Below are 13,558 nucleotides of genomic sequence, written 5' to 3' on the forward strand. Positions count from 1 at the left end.
TTCTGAAAGCTGTGAATTCAGTGAATCTGTGATATTAGCAGTGACTGGTTGTTCTGTGTGTATAACGTACAGTTGTTAATTGCTAAGTGCAAAGTGTGTATCACTGTAACGAGTGTACACGTGTAAGCCCAGAAACTCGTACATAAGAAAAGCTAGTACAGTGGCTGTGAATACAGTGATAGAACTTACAGTACGTACATATAGTTGGTCATTATGTCGGTTGCTGATGATGTCGAAGTTGAGGGAGCCACGGTTGCTTCAGGACGACCACGAAGAAAAGCGGCAGCACTGAATTTGATGGAATTTACAGATAATGAAGTTATGGAGTATGAAGAGGAACTTAACCTCGAGCACATGCAACCACCCAAGGAAACAAAGCGAAAAACTAGCGCAAAGAAAAATGAAAGAGAATTCGAATTAAGACAGAATGAATTTGAATGGGAAATGGAAAGAGAGAAATTAAGACTAGAAATGAAGCGTTTGGAAATTGAGTTAGAAAAAGTAAAACGTCAAGAAAACACGACTGAAAAAACATCTTCAATGCCATTCAAAGTAAAGCTACATGCATATGACCATGAACGAGGAGAGGATATTGTCACTTTCCTAGCAGAGTTTGAATCAATTGCAACACATGCCAAGTGGTCTGACGAGTTGAAAGTAATACAGCTAAGAACTCTGTTGACAGGGGAGGCTAGATATGTTGCAACTCAAGCTTGTGGTGATTACCTGGAACTCAGGAAAGGACTGATTGATCGTTTTGGAAAGAGACCGCATGAACATTTCACGGCACTGTTGAGCATGAAAAAGGAAAGCACTGAGACGTATCGTGGTCTGATGGTCAGGATTGATCAGTACATAAAGCGTTTCTTCGAAGATCATGAGCCAGTTATTTGTCTTCGCAAGGAATTTTTCTTGAAAGCCTTGCCACAAGATCAAGCACAGTGGATTAGGAGGAGCAAGGGCTCTAGTCCAGTCGTAGAGGCCGCGGAAGATTATATTCCCACCAATTTACAACAGCAAGGGCAGAGGATTAAGTTTCATCAAAATATAAATGTAAATAGTAACAAGATGAATAGTCAGAACTTACAGCAGCAAGCAAAACTAACATCGACAAAAGACCAGTCCAAGCAGAAGAATAGGCAGTGTTATCGATGCAAACAATGGGGACATATTGCAAGGTATTGTCCAACAGATGACATGAAACATCGTGGCAATCCGGCAACTTGTTTTGTTAAGCCAACAATTGGTGAAAGGCTTATTTCAGAAACAGGATGTGTGAATGGGCGGGAGATCATGTTTGTGAAGGACACTGGATCAGATATGACCTTGATAAGAGAAGATCTTGTTGTTGAGAGTTGCAAGCTGGAGGGGCACAAGGTTACATTATACACAGCAGTGGGTCAGCCATTTACCGCACAGTTGGCTGTGGTAAATATCGACACTACGTATTATAAGGGACCAGTGCAAGTGGGTCTTGTTTCAAATTTAGCCGCTGAAGCCCTATTGGGGATGGATATACTTAGCAAGAAAGGGTCATTTGTTGTTACGAGGTCGATGTTAAAAGGACTCGACGATGAGAGGACTGTGGAAAATACTGATCAATGTGAGCATGAGGGTAGGAATGACTTTGTCAACAACAGCATCGAGACAGAAGATCCTGATCAGCGTGATGACATTGAAGTTGACAAACTTTCAGCAATGAATGCGGACATATTGTCGAAACTACAGATTGCGGATATTTCTCTGCAAAGTATTAGAGAGAAGTCCTTTGCTACTCGTGAAGAGGCTGAGGAGGAGCCAATGGCATTCTTCCGGGAGAATGATATTTTGCGACGGAAATGGCAATCTGGTGATGGTTCACATGGAGGGGAGCAAATAGTTGTACCAGCAGGATTACGGAAAATGGTAATGGAGCTGGCACATGATCGACCCCTTGCAGGTCACCTGGGTTTGGAGAAAACAAAAGAGAGGATTCTCCAATCGTTCTTTTGGCCTGGAATGTTTGCCAATATAAAAAGATATTGTGCATCGTGTCATGAATGCCAGATGACAGCAAAACGGACTGCAGGTGAGAAAGCACCAATGGTATAACCACCGGTGATAACAGAACTGTTCTCAAAAATTGCAATGGATATTGTTGGACCGTTATCTAGAACGAAGTCTGGACACAAATACATTCTGACGGTGCTTGATGATGCAAGGAGGTATCCCGAAGCTTTTCCTTTGAAGGATATGGAGGCAACTAGTGTAGCTAGAGCACTGATTGAGCTGTTTAACCGTGTTGGTTTTCCAAGGATCAAATTAACAGACAAAGGGACCAACTTCACTAGCACCTTATTGAAACAGCTGTATGAACTAGTGGGTATTCATGGAGTTACAACAACGCCGTATCACCCACAAGCGAATGGAAAAGTAGAACGTTTTAACTGGACCTTGAAGTCAATGTTGCGGAAGTTCTGTACAGACAACAAGAATGAATGGGATGAGATGTTGCCATTTTTGTTGTTTGCATACCGCGAAGTCCCACATGAGGAAACTGGATTTGCACCCTTTGAGATGTTGTATGGTTGGCCAGTTAGGGGGCCAATGCAGATTTTACAAGGTTTGTTTACAGGAGAGGAAGATGTAAGGAAGTCAACTGTGGAGCATGTTGTGAAAATGCGTGAGAAGTTGGCTGATATCGGGGCTCTTGTCAAAGATAATCTGTTGGATCGCCAAAAGAAAATCAAGGCACGGTATGATCGTCACACGGAAACACGAGAATTCAGTCCTGGAGATGAAGTCCTCATTCTCTTGCCATCAAGTTCGTCCAAGATGAAGGCACAATGGCAGGGACCTTATCGTGTGGTCCGAAAGGTAAACGATGTTAACTACCAGGTATCTGTACCCGGTAGGCACGGTACAGTTACCTATCATATAAACTTGCTGCGTGGATACAAGCGTGCTGTGCTGCTTGCGACGAAGGCAGACGAGAACGATGGTGTGGATATTGATTTTCCTCCAAGAGCAGGTGATGGTGATGCTGGCGTTAAGTTGGGGGTAAACTTATCAATAGACCAACGAGAGGATATTAGAAATCTTTGCATGAATGGATGTTCTAACAACTAGGCCTGATCGAACAAACATCTTAACTCACAGTATAAAGACAACTTCGGAGACACCAATTAAACAACGGCCATATAGAATACTTTTCGCGCAACGGAAAGAGGTAAAAGCAATATTGGATGAAATGCTAGAGCAAGGCCTCATTCGACACTCAATCAGTCCATGGAGTTCGCCTTGTGTATTAGTTGACAAAAAGGATGGAACTCTTCGGCTATGTGTAGATTACCGCAAGCTTAATAATATCACCGTATTCGACGCTTATCCACTCCCACGAATGGACGATCTATTTGAGAAGATTGGTTATGGAAGTTACTTGAGTCAGATAGATCTAACTAAGGGTTACTGGCAAGTTCCTCTAGCTGAAGAATCGAGGCAAAGTCTGCATTTGTGACTCCGTTTGGGCTCTATGAATTTAACGTTATGCCCTTTGGTATGAAAACTGCACCCGCCCGTTTCGACCGACTCATCGACTTACTGGTGTCCGGACTACAGAATGTCAGAGCATATTTTGACAATGTCATTGTGTCAAGCAAAACTTGGTCAGAACATATAGATAATCTGCGTGCCTTGCTGCAACGTATACGGGAAGATGGCCTTACAATAAAACCGTCAAAGTGCGAGTTTGGAGCAGCTGAGGTCGAATGCCTCGGGCATATCATTGGAGGAGGAAAAATTAAGACAGACGACAATACCCACCACAGAGTTTCCATTACCCACCACGAAAAAGGGGATACGCTCATTTCTTGGAATGGTTGGATACTACAGAAAATTCCTTAAGAACTTTGCTGAAGTAGCAGTATCATTAACCTCCATGACACAGAAAGGAAGACCAAATATAGTTGTATGGACTGAAGAAGCCGTCCGATCATTTTAAATGTTGAAGGATGCTCTTACTAAGACCCCAGTCCTTATTGCCCCGGATTTCAGCAGGGAATTCATCGTGAAGACAGATGCTAGTGACACAGCAATTGGTGCTGTGCTAAGCCAGACAATGGATGGTGAAGAACATGCGGTGGCCTATTTAAGCCGGAAGCTTCTTCCGCGAGAGCAGAAAGATGCAGCTATCGAGAAGGAATGTCTTGCGATCGTGGGGGCGGTTGATTCTTTAAAGTATTACCTGTCAGGGACAACATTTGAAATCGTAACTGACCACAACCCATTGACATGGTTAAATCATATGTAAAGCAAAAATCAGCGTCTACTTAGATGGTGTTTGGCACTCCAGCCTTACAACTGCATTATCAAGCACAGGAGCGGAAACCAACATGGGAACGCAGACGGACTATCGCGCATGTAACTGAAGTATGTAGGAATAAAATGACGAGAGATACTGGTGATTAGTACACTCCAAGGGCGCTGAAAAATCTGGAATAGTTCAGGATTCCTGGACTTTTGGAACTTCATTGTGTTCTATTTAAAATCATAAGAAATTTATGCGAATATATACCAATTTTTTGGATTTTAGTAGTGACTGTAAGCTTTATGCATTTTGATAATAATGTAAGCTTTATACAAGTTTTATCATTTTTACTGATGTACCAAGCCAGGAAGTATTTTAAAAATGTTATATCGAAAACATAATGTTTCCTCTTAAGAAGGGAGGTGTTATAAGTGCCTGTATCATATTCTAGCAGATTCTAATTGTTAGTAGTGACACCAGAACATTATTCCCAGCATTCTGGATATTTGATACCAGAGACTGTCAACAGGTTCAGTGCTGTTGTTTATCTTCCCATGGCTATCTGAGCCTGGATAAGTCACAAATGTTAATTTAATTAGAATCCCTTGTCTCTAACCCTTACTAAAAAAAGAGCAGAGTGATAGAGCAGGCAGTTTATAGCTGGGCTTGGTACTGTAATGAACACTGGTTTTTCTAGTTTATTTTTAAGATTTTAACTTTATTTTACATAAAGTTGTAGGAACCTTACTTGGTGTTTGTGTGTCCTTTGAACCCGAATGTAACATTATTATTATTATTATTATTATTATTATTATTATTTAGGTGGTACTCTATCTCGTAACTGAAGTTGTTTTGCAGCAATATCATATAAATGACCATTAAACCTTTGTTCAACGATTTACAACTAATGGAATTTACCGTTTTGTTGTAATAGTTGTTGCTAGGTTTCTTTAAGAACCATCTAATAAATATATTCTTTTACTCTTTTATCTCTGCATTCGTACTTTCAATCCGACATAGTACACTTGATATTGACACTAATGTAACCTTAGTATCGACATCTAAACTATTCTCAAAGTGATATTCTTCAAACCAATCCAGAGTGCCTCGACGGCAATTACTCAGAATTCTGCAACAAGACTTGTGGACATTGTCGCACAGGTCTGCCATGTAGAAAGGACACAGGAAACTGTCCTATGGGATGTCATCTTGGATGGAAAGGTGAAAAATGTGACACAGGTATATTTTATATACATTATACTATTCTTTTGCTCAACTGTCCCTGCCGAATGTTGCTTGATATTAAGTATGTTGATATGATAGTTTCCGATAAAAGTCATGATTTAGCAAAGGTGAGATTAAGTTACAAATTGCTATAGATATTTATAATTTATAAGAAATCTTCTTAATTGTAAGAAAGATAATTTATTTTTCTCTCTTTGATATCGTAAGCAGTTTGAATAATTGGATACTTGGATCAGATAAATAGATTTGAAAAATTATATCTCCTTTCCTCTGTTTTTTCAAAGTATTCGCATTCCATTCTAGGTTTTTGCTTCGTACGAAGTTTGAATCAAATAACGATTATGCGTTGTTCTCATAGGTTAATGGATTGTTGAGGAATAAGTAAACATGAGTTCTAATTGGAGCGCTAGTCAAGTAGTAATTTCAAAGTCTGGGCACTTTTCATGCATGGGCGTTGTAGATGCGACTCCACATTTCTATATATGTTCATACTGTAACCATGTTATACGTGATTTTTTTTACATCTTTTACTTTTAATTTTAGACACGTTTTAAAGGATTTTAAAATACTTTTGTTCGAACTCAAACTCTTTCTTCGAAATGAAAAGAAACATGTACCCCAATGCAAATGTTGGATTACATCAGAAAACGTAGTCAATAACGTTTTGTGCCTCCACCACCCCGAGCAATTTAAATGTTTTGAATAGAACATTGAACTTGATGTATGTTGTAAACCAGTTAAATTACACTACAAATTTAAGCACTTCTTAGTTCTCAAAGATGATTTGTGAATATAGATAGAATTATATTTCTCTGATGTACTTGATAATCTGAAGAAAGGTTTAGTATGTATCTCTTTATGCAAGCAGTCGTGTGCTGTGATGGCTTAGACACATTACAACTCCCTTGATACAAAATATCATTAAACACACACCTGTAAGCTGGCTTCACCAGACTGCTTATCTTCTTTTCGTCTCAGTCACAGTGTCCATCAGTCATGACTGGAAGAATATACCATCTGTGCAAGGAACGCGTTATCCAATGTCCGTGAGTTTAAGCTAACAAAAGAGCCGCCTATAGAGAAAGAAATATATTACCCTCATTAAGATGCATCCACGTGCATTTTCAATACATGCTTATTAGTTTTGATGAAATAGGGTCAATGATACAGACGAAATGACAAACAAATGAGCGAGAATACAAAATGGTAACACGCGTAAAAAATACGTCACAGTTGCATAGGTTCGGCAATCATATCTTGAGATTCATCCAAATAACAATTTTGCAAAATAGTAGCAGAGTTAGGGTTCTATATTTAGATGCTATAACAAAATAAATTGCTTAAAACAGAACTTACTGAAGCTTTCAAACTATTTACATTGGTATAATATAGTCTGTTCAAATTGTTCGAATTGAACTGCGCCAACAGATCTATTGTCATCAGTGACGTGGAAATCAGGTTAAAATGTAGAGAATGTAAGAACAGTCAAATGAAATTATGAACTTTATTCAAAAGTAAAAACTAGATTACAAATCAGCAAGTGTTGTACAGTAAAGTTAGTCTTTTTGAGAAGAATCCATGTACACATTTTTAGATGAAAGAGTGTTTAAGGAACAGAGGGTACAAAGACAATATACATGAAAATACAAACGTAATGCAAGCGTAATAATTACGTCACAGTGACTTTGTTTTGATATGGCAGAAGTTTAGGCAACTCCTAATATAACCACACAACACTTAAGAGTGCAGGTACAATTCGGTTTAGATAGTGTAGGTGTAAAGAATACAAACCTCGAACATTAATATCATTCTATTGCGACTCAAAAGGAAACAGTAAACTATTTTTCATATGTATGAGTTACTCTTCTTTTACATCCACCTGCATATCGAGTATCAAGAATGTTGGAGAAGTAGGGTCCAAGACAATTAGGGTATGACTAACGGTTATCCTTAAATACAAAATCAACGAATCGTGCAAATAAGGTCGAGACAGATTTACGTATATTTTTCTCATGAATCTAGGTGAAAAAGGGAACCTTAGATTGACAGCGACAACGTTTTCTTCTGTCAGATATGTTGACGAGGGATAGTAAAACTAAAGTTATCATCGACGAGAGCATAGGAAACGGCCCCGCTCAATACCATGTTTCGACAGGGCCTTAAAAAAATAAGAAACTTGTGTTCGGGAACCAGAGTCAAGAGAAAATGGATATTGCGGTACCGTTACTCCTCCGAATGATGTTTTGGAATGTTGGACATCCAACTCATTCAAGATTTCATCAGTATAAACGTGCTTGATAAATTTGGGTCAAATTCCTTAGGGCAATTATGCGACAATAAAACCCCGAAAAGGGCAAGGTTATATCAATACAAAGCCGCATGCCCGATGTATTTGAAACCTAACGAACATTGATAAAGTAATACTGAAAAATCCAAAGTCAGGTAGATGAATAATTAGCGGCCATAAGTTTGCTAAATGATAATACAGAGCCCTGGAAATTCAAACGGCTTAATATATATATCCGCATTAAAACAGTGATGCAAAAACTGGTATAGATGGAGTGGGTCGGTGCATAACTCCCATAATGATGCCACTGAACACAAAGAAATCAAATTCATACAAGCTCTTATGAAGATGAAGGTGAATGCTACATTATATTGAAATCAACAATCCTTTCTAGTGTTACACTGCAAAAACCAAAGTTAGAAGGATTCAATAGCACGGGTTATAACTAATCTTAAAGAGTTGTAGAATACTGCAAATCTAATCAGTTAATGCTCTTAGCAATGTAAGGTTGCATGGAAAATTTGGCTTAAATTTAAATATTCTAATTAAAGTAACGCTGCAGTCATAAATGTCAGGAGGATAGAAGAAAAATGAAACATGGTTTGCAAATGATGTTGTGCAACCTTGGAATAAAGGTCAAATCCACATAAGTCGCAACTCAGCCTTGTTAGGTTATGGTATGCCGTACAAACCAAGACCGTAGGAAGGTCAAACAGAAGATATTACACTCCTAAAGTAAGTCGCAGAACGCTCAAATCAGGATATATTCACGGTCTCAACGGTATAAATAAGCACGACACATTTAGTTGAAATGCAACAATCCTTCGTACCTTCTTGCTGCGGCATTGACAGTCAATAGAATATACAGACAGGGGCCATAACTCTAAGAATCGTTGACAATAAATATCTGGCTTTTAATGTCCTATCAGTATGAGGATTCATACTAGATTTTGTTATAATCACAAAAATTCCAGTGATGTTATGTTGCGGAAAAAATTGTTTCAAATATTCTATCATTAAGGAATAATTATTTTTATCAAAGTCAACATAAGAACAAGAATCTCGTACATACTTTACGTATTCTCGTTGAATCAGAATGCGAAAACGGAACATATGGCTATGGATGCAACGAAACATGCGGTAACTGTCTCGGTGGCAACAGAAGTTGTTCAATGAGGGATGGATATTGCACGACCGGTTGCATTGAGGGATGGCAGGGCATCACATGCAAACAGAGTATGATTTTTTTTCTACAGAAGAAATTTACAATTTATAATTGTAAACGACAGTACAATTCATAGAAAAGTTTCTATTTTTTTACATATTGTCCACATATAAATTGTAAATGATTTTATTGATTTTAAATTTTACATATTGTTAGTATAACTTTATACCAATTACGTTTGTGTTTATCTCTTAACAGTAGCCCTTTCTGTTGCCAAATAAATTATTCACTTGCACAGTCAAATGTCTGCCATATCTTTCAAGTATACCTACTTGCGGTGTTGCCCTGAAATTTAAATCAATAAATTCTCGTAAGGAGACAGCAAGTAAAAACTTGGATCAGGAGCATGGATTTAGAATTAGGGCATGGCAAACAAGAAGTACATTCGTCACAAGAAGTGCATTAAGGTTCGACTACCGTTAATATGATACCGCATAGGCATCGCCGGTTGTTGATATCTACTTCAAAGACTGAATTAAAAAATGAAAGCTGAGATTAGCTTTTAACACGACAAGGGAGTCTAAATTTGAATTTGCACTCTTTTTATGATTTAATAAAGAGCTAGATAACTTGCTCGATGAATTGTATTTATCAGTGCGTTAATTTATGAAAGCAAGCACTCCTAAAGATAATATTAGAGGAAACTCACGTCACATTGTGTTGAATATGTGACAAGGAATAGAGTAATAAATCATTACTAGTAGTTTGTTGCAAAAATCTTGAGCAATCTTGAGCAAATTTTACAAAAAAAACCCCCAGATATATACTATTCAGGGTTTCACTGCATTCGTGAATGACACATGCGAAATGCAAGATGTACTGTATAAACGTCAACTTTAGCTTAACATTTTGTAAATTTTGTAACGCAAAGTGCAGATGTTAAACGAAAATTTGCAAAAGTACATTAACATTTTAAAACAAGCCAATCTAACATCGATTGGTCAACACTGCAATGAAAACTAAATTTAATTTGCACTCTTGTAATGGTAAAACAAGCAACACTGCAATCTAGGCTAAATTTAATTTGCACTCTTGTAATGGTGAAACAAGCAGCACTGCACTCAAGACTAAATTTAATCTGCACTCTTGTAATGGTAAATGGTAAAATAAGCAACACTGCACTCAAGTCTAAATTTAATCTGCTCTCTTGTAATGGCAAAACAAGCAACACTGCACTCAAGACTAAATTTAAGTTGCACTCTTGTAATGGTAAAACAAGCAACACTGCACTCAAGACTAAATTTAATTTGCACTCTTGTAATGGTAAAACAAGCAACACTGCAATCAATACTAAATTTAATCTGCACTCTTGTAATGGTAAAACAAGCAACACTGCACTCAAGACTAAATTTAATTTGCACTCTTGTAATGGTAATACAAGGAACACTGCACTCAAGACTAAATTTAAGTTGCACTCTTGTAATGGTAAAACAAGCAACACTGCAATCAATACTAAATTTAATTTGCACTCTTGTAATGGTAAAACGAGCAACATTGCACTCAAGACTAAATTTAATTTGCTCTCTTGTAATGGTAAAACCAGCAGCTACATAAGCTGCTCGAGAAATTGCATTGCTTGAAATTTTATGAAAGCAAATTTTACTTCAAGGAATATTTGATGAAACCCATGCAATCCAATCATGAGCTGAATATGTGATATCGAATACACGTATCAAATAAGTAGCAGTAGTTTGTGACCAAACGTACGACTGAATTATGAGCAAATTTTCAGTAAGGCATATACATAAAAGTAAAAGTAGTGCTAAAGGTATATACCATATTTAAATGGCAGGGAAGAGAGATTATTTAATGTTATGGACAACAATGAAATAGAAGGGAGGAACGGGTATTTAAGGTCGTATACCCTATTTAAATGACAAGGCAGAGCTGGGATATAAGGTTCTGGACCATGTATAAAGTTTCTATCGCATTCGTTACATATGAAATTGGTTTAGTTATGTTGAATGTCATACTTAATGTGATTTGACGAGTTTCCATTTAATAATCATCGAATGCACTGTTTTCGCCAGAATGCAAAAACGGAACTTACAGTTATGGATGCAACGAGACATGTGGAAGATGTTATGGAGGAAATGATAGTTGTTTCGTCACGAATGGATACTGCATTGGTGGATGTGAAGCAGGATGGCAGGGTGATACATGCAAAATTGGTCAGTTACATTACATATGCCTGCATAATATATTTCATTTTATATCAAGTCTCAGAAAATGCAACTGGTAGTGCTTCAGATATTTTTTTTATCGTAATACTTATTAAGGAATCTTCGGGAAAAAGGAAAAATTCAAATTGAAGAAAATATAGTGACTTCAATAAAGATAAATTCGAATATTAAAGTTTATTGAATGAAGTATATACATTTTACATTTCCCAATTTTAGAAATCATTTACACTTTTTGGTGGCCTACTATATTTTTTATGAGATGAATCGTCTCATAAACTCTATCTCAAGCTGTTTTCAAAACCCAACGGAGAGAGAGAGAGAGAGGAAGACGAATTTCAATCCTCTTGAAAGAGGTGTCACTTGACGATAAAGATGTGGCTACAGCTGGGGAATTGGCTTGCGAGAGGTGCTAGGGATGCTGTAATGACACAAACCTGTTTGAGTTTCTGGCGAACAAACTTTTATTGAAACACTCAACATATAAAATTACATTCCAATATCAAACGACATAAGCTTAAATGACGGATATAAGAGATACATATAAAACTACGATATTATTTCACTTACCAGCATCATACATTGTATAATTTCTGCTTTTGAAAATATAATAGAGATAATTAAATATCGAATAAATTTGCGATAGCAAAAGCATCTAAAATTCAATATTTCATACTAATACTGTAATTGAAATATATGTTGCTGAATTTATTCTAAAATATCAACATATTAAACTCTATTATTTAAAGAGTATTTTATTTCTAAATTAACTATTACTGAGTATGAAGTTGGTAGTGAACGTTGCTTTTTACTATAATCAATAATATAATTACAAGTAAATATAAGTTCTTCAAACAATTAAACTTTCCTATACATGATATTAACGAATAATAAAGAAATATTAAAATAATCTAATGTTAAAACATACTGATGTTAGATTAACATCTTAACACTAAAAATTCTTATAACACTAAAAATCCTTACACTATATGAAAAATTGTACATAGACGATGTTCTTACATGTAAAGACAGAAGTCTGTTTGAGTTTCTGGTGAACAAACTGGAGTGCCCTTGGGCTGGGGCTTTTTATATCAGTTTCTTAGGACAAAGCCAAATATGGACATGTGCCTAGCTCTTGTGATCGCCAGCATCCCAGTGTGAGGCTTCATAGTCTCGTAAAGATTATCGTCTGGGTTTATGTACGTCATTAGACAGACAATTCTACCACAGAGCTGATAGCTTAGTCAGGAATGTTAGGCTTCCGCAATGCGGTAACGTACACAACTTAGCGAGAGTAGTGTTTGCTGACTCTATGATACAAGCGAAATGCATGCATAAGACGGTTGTGTATTTGTTCATAAGGGCGCAATCTTTGTTAAATAGTATATAATTGTAATACCGAAATAAATGGATTTAATGTCAATATATTTTAATAGAAAATTACTTTCAATATAAATTAATCAAAACTTACTTTTAATACAATTTAGAGAAAATTTCAATCTTATTACTTGTACTAAAAATTTCTGTCCTAATATATTTATCAACTTTTTTTCTGATTTGTAGTGACACCGAGGTCAATGTCGATCTAATTTTCTACGATAAAGTCTATTATCCATTATTATCTATCATACGTAATGATTACAAAGCAAACTATAAGGAAAGGCACGAAACCTGCTTTGAATCTAAAATTAAGTGAGACCTACATGTATTCCCTTGATAAATAAATATAATACATATACTCGTTCTGCATCGCTGATCTCGAGGCATAAATGTTCCGTGGAAAAGAAAATCGTTTTAATTTTCTATTTTGAAGATTATTTATGGATGGAATATTAATATGTTTGCTTGAATGTTATACAGGATAAATTTTTTGTTTCCTTCTTTTTCTTTGTTTTTTTTTTGTGTTAACATTACCTTTGAAAACTAGGGAGCTTATGGAAATAATTCACATCAATCTCCATAGTAAGAGTGTATAAAATAAGAATGAGTAAAAAATCTAGTGTTTCCACATATCATGCTGATTTGAATATATATAATTTGATTATAAAGAGACGATGTATAGACATGTACTAAAACATTCAGATCTTTGCAGTAAATATGTTAACCATGTCATAGGGCTTAGGAAAAGGTATTATATTGACAGCTAAAACCTCGAAACAGATGCTTATACAAAATGTACTTTAAGCTATAAATATAATTGCCTTTCTTTCTTTGATTATGAATATTACCAGAATTCTGTGTGGTCAGGTGAACAGGCATCTGCGTACTTTTCAATACTGTTATTTTAACGTTCGGCTTCAACTAATTAAACGGAATTTAGGTATCATGCAATTTGT

The 13,558-nt window shown here is 36.4% G+C and overlaps 1 protein-coding gene across 3 annotated transcripts in view; it reads left to right on the forward strand.

The window, feature by feature from the left end:
* The window catches only part of LOC149796847 (receptor-type tyrosine-protein phosphatase gamma-like), a 117,902-nt gene that overhangs the window by 42,500 nt on the left and 61,844 nt on the right, over nucleotides 1-13,558 (forward strand). For all 3 annotated transcript variants that reach the window (XM_089961482.1, XM_089961483.1, XM_089961484.1), the window contains exons 4-6: nucleotides 5,387-5,524; nucleotides 8,913-9,053; nucleotides 11,073-11,213. In XM_089961482.1, coding sequence (XP_089817608.1) covers nucleotides 5,387-5,524; nucleotides 8,913-9,053; nucleotides 11,073-11,213 — 420 coding nt within the window. The remainder of the gene's footprint in view (nucleotides 1-5,386; nucleotides 5,525-8,912; nucleotides 9,054-11,072; nucleotides 11,214-13,558) is intronic.

This window comes from Sinohyriopsis cumingii, chromosome 6 (genome assembly GCF_028554795.1).
Source record: "Sinohyriopsis cumingii isolate HCF-2022 chromosome 6, ASM2855479v2, whole genome shotgun sequence".
Classification (NCBI taxonomy): domain Eukaryota; kingdom Metazoa; phylum Mollusca; class Bivalvia; order Unionida; family Unionidae; genus Sinohyriopsis; species Sinohyriopsis cumingii.